This window comes from Syngnathoides biaculeatus, chromosome 9 (assembly GCF_019802595.1).
Source record: "Syngnathoides biaculeatus isolate LvHL_M chromosome 9, ASM1980259v1, whole genome shotgun sequence".
Lineage (NCBI taxonomy): Eukaryota > Metazoa > Chordata > Actinopteri > Syngnathiformes > Syngnathidae > Syngnathoides > Syngnathoides biaculeatus.
In genome coordinates, this window is record NC_084648.1 from 7,864,649 (window position 1) to 7,885,662 (window position 21,014).

Genomic DNA, 21,014 nt, shown 5'->3' on the forward strand with positions numbered 1-21,014 from the left:
GTGCCCGTAGGAAACCCATGCGAGCACGGGAAGAACATGCAAATTGCACACAGGCGGGTCTGGGATTGAACCCGGAACCTCAGAACTGTGAGGCCAACGCATTACCACCTGATGCTGCCCTATTTTTCATTTTATTTTGTATTTGTAAAATATAAAATATATATTTTTTAAAAAAGCTATTAAGAATAATACAATTCAATGGCAATTACCTAAATAAAAAATATAAATAAGCTATTTGAAGTTCTTTAGAACATAACCCCATCAAAGTTAAAAAAAAAAAAAACTAATAAATTACATGCAATTCAATTCATTGGAACTACATAAAATTTAATTAAAAATGGAACTATCCAAATAAAATTACTGCATAAAGTAAACAGATCTTGTGTGTTGAGCTTCTAAATTAATTTGAACCAAATTAAACTACATCAATCAATCCATTATCTGAGCCACTTATCCTCACAGGGGTCGCAGGAGCTCCGGAGCCTTTCCTGGCTATGAACAGGCAGACGGCAGGGTACACCCTGAATTTGTTACCAGTCAATCAGATTTAATTATTTAAAAATTAAAATGAATGAAAATATAATTCCTCTTGGAACTTCATCAATTAGATAAAAAATACAATTATAATACAATTAAAAGACTAAAACAAGCATGTTTTTTTAATGTAAATCTCCACAGCAAATTAAATTCATTTTGAAAAAAGTTAAATAAAACTCTTCAAACCCTAACGTGAAATGAGATTAAAAGTACAACAAACCTCAGTTTTATTGAAATCAACTCATTTGCCAAAACCAAACAAGCAAAGTAGCTCAGATGCAGGAAAATAACAACGGGCCAAAGGGCCACAAATATCCTTTCTCCCAAGGGGGATTATGGGTAATGTAGTCAACAGGTCCAGGTGCGTTTAAACCTCAGATGCTGTGAACTGGTGTTGCTCGGCTTCCATTAGCGTCCCCATTAATCGACCGGCTGAGCGAGCAGACATTATTTTTAATCCTTTGGTGATGACGACGGCGCTCGACCAGCCATCGGTTCAGCAGCACTGGTCACTGTGCGCTCCTATCAGTGAAAACCACGGAGCTTGAATCGGCCCCTAAATGAGATCTGTGCTAAATCGCCCAGAATAAATGCAATGATTGCTTTATTTAATCGACACATAAAGAGCAATCAAATAGGTTCAGGCAGCTGACTGCAAAGTTCCCTTTTCAAACCTAACGTGATAAAATTGCTAATGACATCGTGTCCAAAATTCAACTCGATAAATTCAATTAAATTCTGTCTAAAAGTGAAAATCTTAGGGGGAATTTTAATTTTTAGACCATACTTTCACATAAGGACTTTTCATTTTTATGTGAACCGCCCCCTGCCCCCCAAGTTTTCAGGTATGATTTCCCTCTAAGTTTTAGATATGAGATTGCTATGAATGTCTTATTTTTGGACCTTATTTTCCTTAAAATGTAGTATTTTCCGACATTTTTTTTTAAATTTCAATTTACTTTATGACCAGAATTTCTTAATTGTTTGAATTTCCTAAAATGTCAATAAATTTTCAACACTAAACTTGGGATAACTAATCTCTGTGCACGTTTATTTGGAATGGTCAATCTATACTTTTGAGACAATGCCACATCACACTGAGGAACATAATGATATTGAACCCAAGGTTGTCGTCTTCATCCCGATTCTCCCTGTCTTTGTTCTGTCCACAGCGAGGGATAAAGCAGTGGTTTCCAAACCTTTTTTGCATTACCCCCTTTTTTGGAAATGAAATTTTCACCACAACCCCCTTCCAAATTTTCACTAACCCCCCTGCAAACATTATTCCTTTGGAATCAACAAAAACATGAACAACAGGTCGATGTAACTTAATAAATTAAAGTGTTCACGGTAGTTACTGGTAGCTCCCTGACCTCAAACCCTGTCATAATGCAGTCCACTCCCTAGTGTGAAAACCTCTGAGAGAAAGGATGTCATCTTGGACGAGTTTGAGCCAGGTGCGTTAATCGTAAAAGAATCAAAACTGCAATAAAAATCCCAGCGGCAGTACATCCCACTTAAGCTCACCAGTGTCTGACGCTAAATGAGAAGCATAAAGAATAAAAGCAATCTGATTGGGAGCTTTGAGTGTCACTGTCAGGCCGATGAAACCCCTCCAGATGAGTTTGGAATGATGAGACTATTTAGTGGGGATTAGACGCACTCCAGACACATGCTGTCATTTGGAAATTCAGCATAACTCAGCAACATGAAAATTGATAGGCATATCTATTATGAGTACCTACAGCCACAAAAAAGTTGCGAGTACGCATGCTGGAAAAGACACAGGAAGTCTCGTTTCGGCTTGAAGCAGCTATGCAAGTCGCTTGGGCCATTTTTTTCAGATGTCCTACAAAGATGAATTCTTCCTATAGATTGAGTTTGATGGCTAACAGACTTGAACTACTGTACCTAAACTAGATAGATGGAGAACCCAAAAAATATATATATATTTTTTGATGGGTCCCATAGCAGATTTTGTAATTATTTTGCAAAAAATCACTCTAGAGCAGTCCCATTTGTTTTTTTTTTTTTTTTTTTGATGTATTCTCTTTTATTTTGTTTCGTCGCTGTTGTGGCGGAACGGTGGGTAAGCTGGAAAGCGTTAGCCTCACAGTTCTGAGGTCCGGGTTCGATCCTGGAACTACCTGTGTGGTGTTTGCATGTTCTCCTTCTCTCTCCTTCTTCCTTCACTCTTTCTCTCTTGTGCGTGGCTGGCCTCCGGGCACTCCGGTTTCCTCCCACATCCCAAAAACATGCAACATTAATTGGGGACACTAAAAAATTGCCCTTAGGTGTGATTGCGAGTGTGGCTTTTTGTCTCTATGTGCCCTATGATTGGCTGGCAGCCAGTTCAGGGTGTACCCTGCCTCCTGCCCGTTGACAACTGGGATAGGCTCCAGCATGCCCCGTGACCCTTGTGAGGATAGGCAGTAAAGAAAATGGATGGATGGATGGATGGATGGATGGATGGATGATGGATGGATGGATGGATGGATGGATGGATGGATGGATGGATGGAGGATGGATGGATGGATGGATGGATGGATGGATGGATGGATGGATGGATGGATGGATGGATGGATGGATGGATGTCGCTGTTGTTGGTTCTAGAAAATTCAACCCCCAAAGCAAGTTTCACTCAGAAGTATGACATTTAAAAAGCACAGTTATCATGATGACACCCAGTGTCACAAACACGGGACATGGGGTAGGACCCAATTGCAGTACTTTGAGGCAGTGACATTATTTTCAAGAATATTCTCCAGAAGTCATGCCTGCAAAGACACAGGACGATGGCCGTTTGAGGGGGTCATTTGGCCTTGTCTGATTACCGTCCAATTTAAACAACATATACTAGTCAAACTGGCAATGAGTAGTTGTGAAACAAACTCATTTCCATCGTTGTGTCTGGATCTATTATATCAGAAAAATTCAACTCCCAAAAACTTCCGGGGGTGCTGCCAAACCTATTACCTCATTAAACTTTGTTACCATGGTTCGCCAACATGATTTAAAAAAAAAAGCATCACTATTTCGAGAACTAGAGTTAAAAGTATACATGTTTAGTTTATGTTTAGAATCACAAAAAAATTGTAAATAGTTGCCCGACATAATAACCCTGAGTTCGACGTTGCAATTAAGTACCGCCCTTGCACCTCCACGTATACATAGTGGGGACACACCCTCCAGCAATAAGTATCGCAGCAGTCTTCACCCCTCCTCTTTTCAACGATGTAAGTTACATCATGGCTGAGGAGTATTCACACTTTGTAGTATGTATAGAGGATAATATATTTGCTACACTTGTCTACGTCCTAGCTTGATGCTACAGAAACTACAAAGTGTTTGTTTTGCCTTGTTCACGACAGCTTTGTCAAATAAAAGGAGATTGGCTCCGAGAACAATCCTGTGTCACAGCGTGGTCTTTAAAACTACAGAACGCAGAAGTCCAGCGGTCACATTTATACTGTCCACTTGACTATTGTCCAAGATTTAAATGTGGTAGCTGGTGGATAAAATCTCTACAAGTTAATCTTTGAAGCACATCAGGAAAAATAGCTAAAATACCCTAAATGACTGTTTCAGAACAACATGCCACACTTGGTGTGTTTTAACGAATTGCTTCTGGAGACTTTTTTGTGAGTCTGCTAATGATATACTACATACGAGTACCAAATGTCATGCTGCTAAGTAATTTTCTAAACACCATTTGTACGAGCCACGTGGCACTGGACGTTAACTGAGTGCATCAACGCAACATTCGATACCCTTGCCTTGACTCCCAAATGATAGCCTTCAAAATGATTGATGCACATTAGTGTTCTACTAAACTCATTTCCACTGTGGGCTGCACCGAGACAAGAAGTTGTCAATATCACCTCTAATTTGTATGCGCAACTGGAGGAACGCTTGCCTTCGAGGCGTCGCTGGATGTCGATTCAGTCAAAGATAAGTTTGCTGTAGCTTGACGGGATGGCAGAATAATTAACAACAACTAGGAACAAATGAGGACTTAAACAATTCTTGACACAAAATCATCACTGTTGACACACTAAACCTCTCTGCGGCTGAGAGAAGTACACTGGAGTGTGTTGAATTAAACCGCCATCTTCCACAGGTTAGCACAGCAAAATCTTAGAAACATTTAGATGTCAAAAAAGCCCTGCGAATATTAAGGAAAATATAATCCATAATAAAATCCACGTGAAAATGTCAAGAAAAATCATGTCAAGATTGAAAATTCCAAGGAAAGTTTGGTCTGACACTGATTATGAAAATCAGGTCAAAAGTTTGAACGTCATTGAAATAAATTCAAGTCTCACAGCATCAAGGCAATATAGTAATCTTCAAGTATTTTGTTGCCCCATTTTTTGTGTAAATACAATTTGTCGAAGGCGTGACCGTTACTAAGAGGGGGAAAAAATGATTTAATGCGATCATTTCCCTGTCACAGAGTGGAATGGGGTTCAGAACCATGGACAGCAAAAAAGAATGAAATCCTGCGTCGCTGTCTATGGTTCTGAAGAGACCATCTGCAACGACGACTTCCAAATAACTCACTTGGCACTCTGTTGATGGCTTTGAGCGGTCGCAGGACTCGGACCGTCCTGATGGCCGTGAAGTTGATGTTCTGCAGGTCCAGTGAGTACTCCACCATGCTGAAAGACACACACACAATTGCCATCAATTTTACTGGCAGCACTTCCTGTTCCTTCGTTCCAGCATTTCTGCGCCACTTTAGTCAAGTCTTGTTTTTGCGCATGTTCCAAGCTTTGTTTTGTAGTTATCGGACCTCGTTTCAGGATTTTTGGACCTTGCTTTTTTTTGATGTATTTTTTGTGCTTTTTTGTGGACTGCTTACCTGTGTATGACCTCTGACAGAATTAAATTACCCTCGCAAATCATGTCCCTGTCTCGGAGTCCCGTATTTGGGTCTTACCCCATGTCGCTGGGTCGTGACAGAAATATGCAAATTGGATGCAGAAAATGTTAAGCACGTGTACACACACACAAAGATAGAGTGTGTCTTTGTGAACTTGTGGGACCACATTTATGTGAACTTGGTCCCAATTAAATGAGGAACCATCAGAGAAAAAGTGCAAACAGTTTACCTTGTGAGCTTTCTCAATGTCAGCATCGACGTATTCTATTGTTTCACTAACCCAATTGACTGAGAGTTGTCTTCACTGAATCTCCGCACGGTGTAGGCTGAGCCTCTCAGCGTGTCAGACGCGACCCAACGTGAAAGCCTCCTTTGCTCAATGTAATCTTAGTCTAACTGTTTTACTGAGGCGACCGGTCATTTATTTCAACAAAGTTAAGTTACTTCTGTCTCTGCTGCTTCCGGGCACAAGCACGTCGTCTTCATGTGTGTTCTTCTTCGTTGGTTTTGGAGACTTCTTCTTGTGCCTTTAAATGTTCCTGATTCATGTCCCCATGCGCCATTACACTGATGCGCTGTATCCATCAGTTTGCAACCACATGAGAAAATAGAGGAGGTGACGGTGCATTCGCTTTAAGTGACCCCACAAGATAAGAAATTTCAGATGAGCGGGGAAGAACCCCGTGCAATGACTGGGTCCAATAAAAGCACAGCAATAAAGCGAGATGGAGCGAGCGTTGGAGATAATTACAGAGCTGCAGACAAGATGATGATTAAAAATGCTGAGCTCACCAGGACGTTGGGTGTCAGAAACCCACAGTACTGAAATTAAAAAGCGAGGAAAATCCAAATGAGGTGGAAAGAGAAAGGAGACAGCTTTAAGAACAGCAATATGGGAGGGTGAGTCAAAAAATTCTTTCAGCTTGAACTTCTGGAGAGCTCGTGTTCACAAAGAACATTTTGACGGGCCAGAGTTGAAGCTCCCGTTCAGATCCGCTTCAGCGATCGCAGCCTCTGAGGTGACGCCCTCCCGATTACGACAAAACGAAATTCCCAGAGCGTAAAACACAAGGTTGCAGTTCAAGAGTATGTACAAGCGACACTTTAATCAAGTGATTGAACCTGACAGTAGAGAAAAGAAGAAGAAGCCACGGCATCGTCAACAGCTTGCGCTAAAAAGCGAAGAATGCAAGGAAGGATGAGTTTCACTGGATGATTTTATGTACTATTTCAAGAGGAAAACTTATAGAATACAACCACAACCATATCATACTCATTACAATTTTATTGTATCATGTAGCCTTATATATAAAAATTTATTGCCTCCTGCATGATTTCATTTCACTGCATTCAGTATACTGTAACTACAATTTCTCTGAATCACGTGTGATTAAACATAACGTTTCATTGCTGGAATTTAGGGTAGACTGTATTTGTTTAGTTTTTACAATAAACTTTAATTGCAATTTCTCTGCATCCCGTAATATTAGATATACAATTTGACCCCAAATTGTGAAGAAAATGGAGATGAAAATACTTGCACTGCAAGTGCTTGAACTAAAATTCCACTGCAATTGGGTTTCATCAATTTCACTGCATTCCGTACAATTATGCATTCCGTTATAACGATTATGCACAGTTGTACAGTTTATATAAGAATATAATTTCACTGCAAGCTGTTTGAGCGTAAGGATTTTACTGCAAATTGATAAAAATATGACTACGATTATACTACATCTTGTACAATTAGACATAAAAATATGATGCAAATAATTAAGATAACAACATTCACTGCAGCTAGTGCAAGTTGTTGAGACTCCTACGAAAGCTTTCATCTCATTGCAAGTTGCTATGGGTATAAAACTACAATTTTGCTGCATTCTGTACCATTAGACCAGGGGTCTCAAACAGACGGCCTGCGGCCCATCTGCGGCCCACGAGACGATATATTGAGGCCCCCACATTAATATCAAAGTATAATGGTAGCGCGGCCCTCATGTTTTATATGGATGGCACTTTTACAGTGTTGTGCGTGGAGCTGACGAACCGACCAATCATGGTGGGGTAGATGGCTATCGGGGGTGTGACATCTACTCGATGCAAGCAGAGAAACAATTTTCAATGAGAGAAAGTTACAGCAGCGTTGCCATGGATAGTGTAGTTTTACACACAAGTTGGAAACAACAGCGTCCTTCTTCATCTTATTTTGTGTTGAAAAAAAGATGTTTGAGAAGATAGGATTGTTCCTAATTTCTAATTTATATTCCACATATGTCCATGTGTGCCTCAGGCAGACTCCGCCTCCAGCGGCCCCAAGGTAACATGAGTTTGAGATCCCTGCATGAGACAATGCATGTACTTAGAGAGTTTAACTTTATGACACTGCAGGTTAAGGATATAACTAAATATAAATCACTGCACATTGTTGCAGTATAAATACAATTCCACTGCTTCCTGTTAGATTGTGCAGCGCATCATTTCACAGCATGTACGTAGAAAGTATAAATATAATTTCAGTGCACATGGTTGGAATACAACTGCAAATTCACTAACTCCTGCAAAATGTTATATGGATAATTTTGCTTCCATCCATCCATCCATCCATCCATCTTCTTAGCCACTTATCCTCATGAGGGTTGCGCGAGTGCTGAAGCCTATCCCAGCTGTCAACGGGCAGGAGGCAGGGTACACCCTAACAAACAGCCGCACTCACAATCACACCTAGGGGCAATTTATGAAAGTAAATTAGTCCCACCAGGATTTGAATTTGAAATGCCACAGAAAACAGGATTTGAAATTTTAAAAGTAAAGGGATCAACTTTTTAATAGTTGTATTTCAGTTTAACTTTTCAATGTTAACAATTCAACCGGGTACAATTCGCTGTCTATAATTCACCGTCTGTGCCACCAGGCAGGATTGGTTCAAGTCTGAAGCGAATACCCAACCAATCGCAGTTACGCTTCCTTCATCACGTGACGTCACATCCCAAGAAAGCGTAACTGGATTGGCTGGTTGTTTCATTCTGACCTGAAGAAACCCTGCCTGGTGACACAGACGGTGAATTTTAGACACCGAATTGTAGCAACTATTGAAAATGTGATCATTTTACATTTCAAATTCAAATGCTGTTTTCTGAGGCATTTCAAATTCAAATCTTGGTGGCAATAATTTAGTTCCATACAATTTAGAGTCCCCAATTAATGTTGCATGTTTTTGGGATGTTGGAGGAAACCGGAGTGGCCGGAGAAAACCCAAGTAGGCGCGGGCAGATCATGCAAACTCCACACAGAGAGAGGTCGGGATTTGAACTCTGGTCCTCAAACCTGTGAGACAAATGCTCCAACAAACACGCCCATACAATTTGACAGCCAAAAATAGTTGAACTCCAATGTCACCTCAACAAATTTCACAGCAAATACTTGAGTTTCACTTAAAGTCATTTTTACCATATAAGAAGAATTACACTGCATCCTGTACAACTAGAGATTCCTTTTTTTGTGTGTATGTAACTCTAAATCCACTGCAACTTGTGTGTGAACTTCAGTTTTATTGCAAGCTGTTCTGTAAGAAGACATTCTGTTACCAAACAGGACAGAAAGTTGTACGGCCACCTCAGCTCTCACACAGCTTCTATTTTCATCTAATGAGGGTTTCACGGCATTGACAGGCTGTGTTTTCCGACTTTTAAATACACTTTGTTGTTAACTCTACTTCCCTATCCAAAACAGAAGTCTAAATGTCGCAGGGGCTCAAGTTAAACCCAGCAATTCCGAGACCGGAACTACAATTTCACTGCATGTCGTAAGACTTCCATCAAGTAGCGAAGTCCAGACCAATCCGATTTCAAGTGAGACCCTCAAGCAAAAAAAAAAAAAAAAAATGTTTAAATATAAAAAAGTTCTTTTCAACGTGTCCAAATGTTAAAAAACAAAAAAACCACGTGTCGATTAAAAAGAAGAAAGTCCACACGGTTTCTTCCACATCAACATGAGTTTAGTATCACGCATACAGCCTGGTGAATTTTAAAAAGATCCCCCCCATCCCAACCCCTTAAGCAATTAGAAAACACATTGGGTTTGGCCTCTCAGGGGGGGGGCTGCTCATCCTCCCATGTTTACATTCTCCGTGTTGCAAGTTTGCCCCATGGAAAATTTTCCCGGGGGCTTCTCGAGTGGAACGCCGGGACCCGGGGGACACGCCGCCGGTTCGTGGTCGTGTAACAGGAAGTCGTAACGGGCAAAACATCGGGAAGTGAAAATAAAAACAGGCAGAGTTGTTGGAGGAGAACTTCACTGCAAGCTAGATTAAAACTAACACCACAACTTCACGGTACTGTGCGAAATCAAGTAGAAACTGTCAGTTGAATCGAGTCCAACTCAAACAAATTCCAGCACGTGGTTTAGGAGTACAGAGAAAAACTCTTTTCACAGCATCTCTTAATAGTAAAACAAAAATCTAGAGAGTGATTTGTAACTGTTGACGAAGTTGGCTACATCTACAATATCAATTTTTCAAGTTACTGTTACTGTTACTTGCAGTTTCGTCGGATGGTGTACAAGCACAATTACAAGTAAAATTTAATTGCTCGGTGCATTTTCATTGTAATATTCCACTGGTGTCAAACTCAAGGCCCGGGGGCCAGATCCGGTCCGCCGCATGATTTTTTGTGGCCCGCGGAGGCAGATCATATGCATCAATTTCCATGATTTTTGTTCGAATCTGTCCCAAAATTTCAAATTGTCATGGCATAAATGATAACATCGAGCTATTACAAGTACTTTTGTGTTACCAAATAACAATAGTTGGGAAACCCATTGCCCTTGATTTCTGATTCCAAAACAAGTTCATAAAATTAATGTGTAAGTATAATGAGACAGTTAAAAAAAATTTATGGTTTCACAGTCATAATGGCCTTTTGAGGGAAACCCTCAGTAAAATGTGGCCCGTGACAAAATCATTTTGAAAGCCCTGTATTATTTAGTCAGGTTAGAAAGTACAAGTTATTGGCACTCTGACAAATTTTTATCCATTCGCCGTTTCTATAATGTGCATTCCGCACACGGACCAACGTAAACACCCTTTTCATCATTAGCATCAAACGTCGATGCAATTAACGACGACGTGATTTATGACTGCTGAAAAAAAATGGTTAAGATGGTGAGTCGGGACCCAGATTGCGGCAGCCTAATTAAGGCAAATAAACTGAAACGTCAATTAGCAGCTCGCACCAAACGGCTTCATTTTGGGCCAACGCTGGCTGCTAATGGAGACCATCGCATTAATTATTCAAATGAGACGAATGGACGCTGTCATCGCCATCCCACGAGCATGAAGTCAGAACTTTTGTCTTATCTGCCTTCGAGTATGGTAACTTTGCACCTTCTTTGGTTCTTAACTCTACGTCTATTACGGCTTTGACCTTATTTTCCCTTTTGGGCAATGCTGCCTCGTGGGCATCCATGATGGGTTCAGGCAAACATATTTAACTCTTTCACTGCCAAAGGAATTCTTCATATTGCCAGCCCTTTTTTTTTTTTTTTTTTTTTTTTTTTTTGCTGCATTTGGACTGAACCAACCAAAAGAAAGTAATGTCTTTACTTTCCCCAGAAGAAGAAGTTTGTTTCTATCTTCTTCTGTTCTTTAATAAGCAGCACAGAACATTGGCTGGTTTCACCAAAAGCAATTGCAAGCTGAGAGAGCCTGTTTTTTTTTTGTGAAAAGAAAAATGCAGAGCAGAACTTTGACATTTGAATGCAGTTGAAAAACACAAACATCCATAGCAATGATTAAATCAAAGGGGATGGTCATGTTATTACAATGTAATTACACGTCAAGTGGTGTAGTACCAATACAAGTGTGCAGTGCAATTGGTCAAAGAAATATGGACACAGTGTGGAGATGATTCTAAAATTCCGTTAATACATCCGTCCACTGGTGTACGAAAACAGCCACCTTTCAAAATTGAAATGATTCACAGTTTTGAAAAAAATGTATAGGCATTTTTGGCTTGCATACACACGTGCAGACCATTATGCATCACACTGTATGCATGGATTGTCTTTATACCTTTTGCTTTGTTTATAAACCTTCTATTAACTTCTATTGTACAAGGTGGCAGTTTTCATGAACAATTGGTGGGAGAAGGAATTGCATTAATTATTCAAAACACAACAATATAACCCAGGTGAAAGCCAATGTCATGGGCATTTTTTTGTCCTCATCAGATGATATATTTCCATTGTGCAAGGTGGTAGTTATCGTGACTAAATGGCATAGATTGATCATATTAGAATAAATTTGTGATATGTCTTCATTGTGAACGTATGGCTGTCTTTTTTTTTTTTACATTCAGGGTTATTTCTTGCTGTTATAATTTATTTCAATTGTGCAAGGTGCTGGTTATCATGAATAATTGCTGATAAGAGCGATCACAATTATAGGACATATACAGTTATCCATTTTCATGTAAATGTGACCATGGCTCAGATGTGTTCTTTTTTTTTTGGGAGGGGGGGGTGGATTATTTCTATTCGTTCTGCTCTCAGGCACATACCTGACAAGGTAAAACATCAATTGTGGGACTGATGAGGGTCAAGACGCTTGACACGAAACGACTGGCACGCAGATGCCGCGCTGGCTAAGCAGCATTTAATCACTGGCAGAATCTCTCCAGATACTCGCCATCAACTCTGATCTCATGCCTCATCCCATGATTAAGCTAATTAATTTGCTCAAAAGATGAAATGTGAACACACACACAAACACACACTCAAGGTGTTGATAATGCATTCAAGAAGATAGGTCATTTGCATATCCAAAGACAATGGAAAACACACCATTATACTGCATTACACCACCACGTACCACAGATGGGAGTAAGTCACATACAGTTCATCCAGGCCACAAGCTAGTCTCACGTAAGTCGTAACCTTCAAGTCTCAAGTATGTGCCAAGGAACACCGTGTGTGTGTGTGTGTGTGTGTGTGTGTGTGTGTGGTGTGTGTGTGTTGGGGTGAGGAGTGGGGGGTACATGCTTGTCGAAAAAAAAAAAATCACACCATACAGAGCCCCTAAAGGGACATTGAAAAAAAAATGTATTGGAAAAAAAAAAACTTGTTTTTTCTCATTGTAATGAGTAAGTTTCTCATTGTAATGAGTAAGTTTCTCATTGTAATGAGTAAGTGTTGAGAAACATCTACCTATGGGTCGTAGCTTATTTACCTGCTAGCTAGCGGTAGCTTCCTGCGTTCAGGTAGCCGTAAACTAAGCAAGTTGACGTTTCTCGACACTTACTCATTACAATGAGAAACATACTCATTACAATGAGTAATTTACTCAAAACAATGAGAAATTGACTCAATACAATGAGAAACTTACTCATTACAATGACAAGTTTTCTTTCTGTCCCTTTAGGGGCTCCATAACAATAAACATGATTATGAATGACTAAATTTACTGCACTGAACAGTTTTAAAGTTTTATCTCAAAATCAATTTAACAGCGTGTTATTTCTGAATAAACAACTCCAAGTACTTTGTGGTGACAGCCTCGCCACTCTTACAGTTCTTAAGAGAATGCCATTAAGCTAAAGCCTGAACCGATTTCTGTTGGTCAAACAAAATTGGATGTATACTTAATGGACCATAAAAGAGAGTATTAAAAATGTTGCAATCCTTTGAAAATAAGTAGATACAAAGGTAAAATCTATATCTGCATTCCTCTTGTGTCGTCCACTTAAATGAAATCAGTTAGCCAGGTTTGATAATTTACTTAGCAAAACTGAATGGACAATTGACAAGTTTCATAATGATTATGTTTCAAGCGGGCGGCACAGTGGATCAGCTGGAAAGCATTGGCTTCACAGTTCTGAGATCCCGGGTTCGATCCTGGCATGTTTGCATGTTCTCCCTGTGCCTGTGTGGGTTTTCTCCGGGCTCTCTGGTTTCCTGCCACATCCCAAAAACATGCAACATTAATTGGACACTCTAAATTGCCCCGAGGTGCGATTGTGAGTGCGACTGTTTGTCTCGATGTGCCCTGCGATTCGCTGGCAACCAGTTCAGGGTGTAACCCGCCTCCTGCCCGTTAACAGTTGGTAATAGGCTCCAACACTCCCCGTGACCCTTGTGAGGATAAGCGGCTATGAAAATGGATGGATGGATGGAGGTTTCAAGCGTGTCATTAAACACTTGAAGCCTCTTTTTGGGAAGATTTGTTCACCGTGCCAAACTGTTGCTCATTTTCAAGCGAGCTGAGTTGAGTTCACTTCCACCAAACAGCAATCATATCTTTCATTTTTGCCCACAAGTTAAAGTAAAAAAATTGGCCAAATGATAGAGGCTTGGCAGCAGCTTGATGTTAGCATGGTATGAATTTTGATTATTTTTTATTAATATGGCTGGCAGCGTGTGCAAATGCGTGTGTACAAATACTGTTGAAAGTTAAAACTTGAACTCGAACAGCATGAATAATTTTTCAGACTGCCACAAGCATGAGAACAGGCAAAATATATTTTGTTCAAGCGCCAATCCACGTCTTCCATGTGTCATGAAAATCACAAGATAAGAACCCTAATCCTGAAACACAAACTGTAACACGAACCCTAAAAGTAATATAATATATTCCATGAAATTGTTTGGAACATGAAAACGGATTGTTTTATTTATTTATTTAATTTTTGGGTGAAAGTTTGTGTGCATTTTTGAGCGGCTTTTACATCTGCGAGGTTTGCAACACTCTGAAATTGTATTGCCGAACTTCACACACTGAGAGAAAGTTCTGGAAGATCTGTTTCGGCCTCGTCGCCCGGTGTCGGGCGGGCCTAACCATGAAAGTATCGTCATCACCCAACTATTAACCCAGCACTCAAATCTTTTGTCTGAAAATCTGTACGAACAGGTTGGTTTGTGTCTGTGAGCCAGCCAACAACAGCAACGTGACAAAAATCACACACACACACACACACACACTGCAATTAAACGCTCACATACAGTATTTGTTTGAGTCTGGGGAGCACAATCGTGCTTGGCTGGAGAGTCGTACTTGGCATAATTAAAAATTCTGTTGTGTTTTCAGGGGAAAAGCTGTCACGCTTGCGTTCACACACACACACGCACCTATACACACACTCACACACGCATGCACTCACACACACTCTATTTTCACATGTACACACTTGCTGCTTCTGCTAATCCCTTTCCCGCAGCTCGCCAAGATCCCGGCGGTCTTTTTATCACGCCACCCCTCCTCGCCATTCTGATGCACAGCCGCATGCGGTGGACTAGTGCGTAATTGGTGGTGCCACCGGCTCGGGAGAGGAAATGCAAGATGAGGTCAAGGAAGAAGGGATCGTTGTGGATGAAACAGGCCGGATGAAGACGACGGAAGATTTGAGGTGGAGGACATTCTCTTAGCCTGAGGCCAACAAGCTCGTGCTGCTGACAAAGGGGCAAACTTGGTGTCCATACTATATAAAATGTACACACAATGAGCAAAACTATTAACTTACTTTAAAAAATCACTCTAGAACTGCTTTTTCAAGATGAAATGGCAGACTTGCCATCTTTTCAGACATGGGTCCTTGAAGGGGAAATCCCCTGGTTTGCATTAACAATGTATCCAATAGGTCATGACAATGTGATGTTGAATCCTCTCTCATTTAATAGTGTTTTAAGAAGATTTTTATTGACGATTACGAATTTTCAGGGGCACTGCCATTTTCGCGAGTCACATGACCTTCGTGCGCGGATGTGACGTGTTACGTGCCACAACAAAGTCTCTATTACATGGGACACCATTATGGCCAGTGCTGATTTCTCGGATTTATCCTCATCTGATGAAGAAATAGCAGTATTGGTTGATCAGGAAGAATACTTCCATACATAGCCGTGGGCGGTGCCGCACACTAGTTACACTAGTTAGCATGCCGGAGTCTCGTTCGTTATGGGAATTAAGCAGGACCCGGCGCGGCGGCGGCGGCGGCGGCTGGGGGACGACACACTGCGCGATTGAGTTCTCCACCGGCAGCCCGGGACGGAGGATGTGCGCGTTTGGGTTTCAAGCTGGAGGTGTCAGAAAATTTACCACAGGGATAACTGGCTTGTGGCGGCCAAGCGTTCCTACCGACGTCACTTTTTTATCTTTCGATGTCAGCTCTTCCTCCACAATGCGGAAGGAAAAGGTATGAGTGACACGTGTTACGCAGGGGACAGACACCTCAAAGCTGGTTTGCTGGCTCCAGTACAGCCGTGAACGGCACCGTGTATGGAAGTCTTCCACAGTCTTCCCGATCAACCGAGCGGCCGAGCCGCTAACGGTTGTGCCGCTCATGGCTGTGTATGGTGCTATTACTTCAACAGATGAGGATAAATCAGAGAAATCAGTGCTGGGCATAAATGATGTCCCATATAATCGCAGCTTTGTTGCGGCACGGTACATGTCACATCCGCGCATGTAGGTCATGTGACTCAAGAAAATGGCAGCGCCCCTAAAAAATGTGTAATTGTCAATAAAAATCTTCTCAAAACACGATTAAATGTGAGAGGATTTAACATCACATTGTCAAAATAGGCTACATATTACATGAAATATTGGATACATTGTTGATGCAAACCAGTGGATTTCCCCTTTAAGACTTCTTCTTGGTCTCCTCATTCTAGACATGATCTCTAAATTTTGTTACCGCACCTTTATGGGCTCAAATTTCAGTCAAAGTCAACCAAGCAATGAATGGAAATTCCAATACAACGACAGACTTTATCTTTTCGGGCAAAACTACTTGTGACTTTTTTGGGGGTCTACAGATGTTCTGGTTGGGAACGCCATAAGAATATCACAGGCAATCCCGAAAATTCAAATTATTCACAATTTACTGTCAACTACCAGTATAGTGTACACTGTTCAAATTCTGTACCAAACAGAAAAAAACCAAATATGTATGACACTTGGAAATGGCCAAAATAATGCTCAAATTTAAGCTTTGGGTGAAAATGTCACTTTTTTTTTTTTTTAAATGAAATGTTGCTGATTGAAACTGTTTTCCATCACTGATTCTGTATTGAGGTTTTTTGATGAAACTTCCGATGAAAACTATCATCTTTCACAATTCAGCATCAGTCATTTGTCAAGTATTCATGGTTCAAATTTGGTATCAATCAGACCAAAGTTCTAGGACAAGTTCCTCATTGAAAGAAACCCAAGTAAGACTGCCAACAGTGAGTATTTATTATTATTTTTTATTTCAGGTATCATGATTCTTGATTCTTGTACTGGATCTCATTAGCTTGTGCACCTAATGAAGCGGTTATACGTGCACGTGTAGGTCACGATGCTCTTGACGGCGAGGTTGCCGACTTCCTGCGACCTCTTAAAGGTCAAAGTCTCAAGAGAAATTATGCTAATGTGGTAATATATTTTACCGGGGTGCTTTGTCATTAAACAAGCCTGCGGCAGGGGGGAGGGAGATTTTAATATAGGGACTCGTAAAACCATTTTGACATTTCTTTAACCCGCATTCGTGTCATTTTACGGCATTGTTGAATAAAACATGAAAAGTGAACGCTACGTGGATGTTTCATTGTTACGTTTCACCGTGACGGAGCAGCCAGTGCAAGTCGTTCCAGCGCACCTGGCAAAGGATTAATTAAATCAGCGCTGCAAAGTATGCTGGCTAAATTCCAAACTCATATCATCCTTATAAAGCGAGCTGAACTCTATTGTTAGGGTGTCGGCGTCGACCAAGCCCCAGGTGCCAGCCAATCTCGGTAATATTGTGCTAAGATTTCATATCTGTTCAACTGAAAATGAAAGGACAGACAAGGAAAGCATAGAATAATCAAATTTTGCTCGTATATTCCTGCCCACACAAAATAATGATGGCAACTCCCAATTAAGTGTTGTCTTGGTTATGTAGTTCAAATTTGGTATCAACAGAATAAAGTTTGTCTTTGAAAGCACCCTGGAAAATGATCCAAACGACCTCAGATTGGCCACTTTAGAGCAAGATGGCAGGCGTAAAGTGAAGAAAACAAGTATTTGAACACCCTGCTATATTGTAAGTTCTCCCACTCAGAAATCATTTAGGGGTCTGAAATTTTCATTGTTTCATGGTTTTCCTGACTGTGTGCTTCGGGTCATTGTCATGTTGAAAGACCCAGCCACAACCCTTCTTCAATGCTCTGACTGAGGGATAGAGGTTGTTCTCCAAAATCTCACAATTCGTGGCTGCGGTCATCCTCTCATTAACACAGTGCAGTAGTCCTGTCCCATGTGCAGAAAAACACCCCCAAAGCATGATGCTACTACCCCCATGCTTCACAGTTGGGATGGGGTTCTCGGGATGGAACTCATCATTCGCCTTCCTCCAAACAAGGTTAGTGGAATTATGACCAAAAAGTTCCCTTTTGGTCTCATCTGATCACAAAACTTTCTCCCATGACTCCTCTGTATCATCCAAATGGTCATTGGCAAACTTAAAATGGGCCTTGACATGTGCTGGTTTAAGTACGGGAACCTTCCGTGCCATGCATGATTCCAAACCATGACGTCTTTGTGTATGACCAACAGGCACCTTGGAAACGGTGGTCCCAGCTCTTTTCAGGTCATTGACAAAGTCCTGTCGCGTAGTCCTGGGCTGATTCCTCACCTTTCTAAGGATCATTGAGACCCCACGAGGTGATATCTTGTACGGGGTTCCACTCCGATTGAGACTGACCGTCATGTTTCGCTTCTTCCATTTTCTAACGATTGCTCCAACAGTGGACCTTTTTTCACCAAGGTGTTTGGCAATTTCTCTGTCACCCTTTCCAGCCGTGTGGAGTTGAACAATTTTGTCTCTGGTGTCTTTGGCCAAATCTTTGGTCTTGGCCATGTTACAAGTTCAAATCTTACTGATTCTATGGGGTGGACAGGTGTCTTTATGCAACTAACGACCTCACACAGGTGCATCTGATTAAGGATAATACATGGAATGAAGGTGGACTTTTAAAGGCTGAGTAACAGGTCGTTGAGGGTCAGAATTCTAGCTGATACAGGTGTTCAAATACTTATTTGCAGCTGTAGCACACAAGTCGTTAAAAAAATCATACATTGTGATTTCTAGAATTATTTTTTTGATTATCTCTCACAGTGGACAGTGAACTTGCAATATAGCAGGGCGTTCAAATACTTATTTTCTTCACTGTAATTGCATGCTTTCCTGCACCCTTTTGCTGGGTTTACTCTCGACAGACATATTTCGCAAATTTCACCTCGCTAATTGAAAGCCGCTTCGGGCGCAGATTTGTTACATCTTGTATTCCTCACCCCGCCATGACGATAAAGAAGTCCAGGCGGTTCCAGGTGTCGCCAAGGTAACAGCGTGGGCCGAAGATTCCTAGCGCCACCATCTTGATGACCATCTCCAGGGCGAAGAAGATGTAGATGAAGGCGTCGAAGGCCTGCCGGGTCACCACAACAAACATGCGGAGCTCATCGTCAAAGTCACGACAAAGTACAGCAGTCTTGAAAAATAAAAACAATACTTTTTTTCTTAAACGTGCCAGCTTTTGGTTCATCTTACATAGCCCTCCCTCAGACACCCCCCCCCCCACCCGAACTCTAAATGTAGCAGAAAATTATTTGCTTGCGCTGTAATCAGATAACCCCCACCCGCCTGCACTCCCAACAGTCACAGCTTTAATCAAGCATCTAATTAAAAGAAGAACAAATCCAAATAAATCAAAGACACACTCCGGCTAATGCGCGTTATTGCCGCTGTCAGCGCAAAAGCGAAGATTAGCCGCCACTGTTGTTGTCGGATTACAGGCCCGCTACATCTTTCAGATTCCCGCAAGAGCTATCCCATCTTTTGTTTTACTGTCAGTTGAGCGGCAAAGAGGAGAATTGAAAAAATAAAATAAAATGTCCGAGTCAGAGTTTGCCTTCTGGAGATGTCAGGCGCTCGACGTTCAAGTTCACGAGCACAACCTTGACCTTTTTCAAACTGAGGAAGAGGGATGAACTCCGTTCTGCCGGTGTCATGTGAGCTTGTTTTTCTAATTTTGGCATTAAGGGAAAGTAAAGCGCTGCCACGCGAGATCCAAGAAGTTACTGACGCTACATTTTTACATTTATGTAATACAGAGCAGTACGTGGTTCAACTGTCGACGAATAATTCTGACGGAGACGTTTAGGAGGGCGTTTTATTCGTCGTTATTTTACGACATTTTCTGCTATTTTTTTCTTCCCGGTGGCAACAGCTTTTCATACACATGAAAGGGAATTTAGAATCATCACATTTAAATGATAATTAATAATTTGCATAAACAGAGCCTATTCAGATTTTAAAAATTAAGATTTGGGAAAGATCACAGACATTTTAGAAAATTAAACATATTTATTGGTAAACAAGGAGAACAGTTTGTTATTACAAGGATTTGTTCATACAGGTACAAATTTTGAGCCCTGCTTTTTAACATAAAGATGCTAGAGACATTTTTGTCAAGAGCAAAGACAATTAAGTCTTCAAAAATGGGCATATTTCTCTCAACACAATGACCATTTTTGTTTTTAAGTTAATTTAAAATCACAATTTGGATTAGTGAAAATCCACCCATTATCTGATCTTTGTAAAACAAAATGTTAACGCTGATAAGCCATAATTTTGTGGTCTTTAGTAAACCTTATCAACATTTTTGTAAACAAAGACATTTGTGAGAGCAATATATTGCATGTTTATCTCCAAACAAAAGACAATTTACAATATTAGAACATTTGGCTAGTCAATTTCTCATCTCGTGGTTTTAACATCCAAGACAAAGGCAGACCATAATTGTCCAAACTCGACACATGTGTCGAAACCCCCAACGTTTTTACATCCGCGTGAACGTCACTTTTGAGAATTTTCCAACGTGGCCCGTCGGCAGTCGTGCATTGAGCCGGCACTATTCATCGTGAGCTTTTTCAAGAGTAGCCCATCGATTGCGGTCTCCGCTGCCCACTAAAGCCACACTGATATCGAATGGGGGTGGGGGGTGGACCTCTCTTCTATGGATACTAGCGGGAGGAATTCTATTAGCTGCGATTCCGCAGCCCCCCCTCCCTGAGAGACACGAATCAATCGCTTGCATGTGTGTGCTGTGTGTTGGGTGTGTGTGCATGCGCTTACAGGTTTGAGACGTATGCCTGCAGCACGCAGCACCCACTCATCCACCTTTGACATGGGTGTGAGGGTGGGGGACGGGGTGGGGAGGGGCGGGGTGAGATGCTCACAACAGCATGAAGACCTCATGCTAAGCTGGTGAGTCACGGCCAGGAACTTCTAGTGGGCGTCGATACGAGCCAGAGCTGCACAAGAGAAACGCGGACTGGGCCAGGCCGCTTGTTGGTGCCTAATGGATGTTCTATCGGCTTTCGGATCCCCTTTTGTGTCCCTGAAGACTCACCGAGTAGCGCCCCCTGGAATCTTTGTTAAAAATAAGCCCCTCTCCATTGCTGGTCTTAAAATAGCCCACGTTTACGAAACATCACAAGGAGATTTTAGTCCATCAAATTAGTTTTTATAAAAGTCAGAAGAAAAATCAGAAACCATTTTGGAAACATCAACAAGTTAGT

At 41.2% G+C, this 21,014-nt stretch overlaps 1 protein-coding gene across 1 annotated transcript in view; it reads right to left on the reverse strand.

Annotated features, from left to right (window-relative positions):
• The window catches only part of LOC133505620 (voltage-dependent T-type calcium channel subunit alpha-1I-like), a 145,429-nt gene that overhangs the window by 64,163 nt on the left and 60,252 nt on the right, over positions 1–21,014 (reverse strand). The window contains exons 5-6 of the mRNA XM_061828843.1: positions 18,726–18,859; positions 5,101–5,198 (exon numbers count right to left, since the gene is read on the reverse strand). Coding sequence (XP_061684827.1) covers positions 5,101–5,198; positions 18,726–18,859 — 232 coding nt within the window. The remainder of the gene's footprint in view (positions 1–5,100; positions 5,199–18,725; positions 18,860–21,014) is intronic.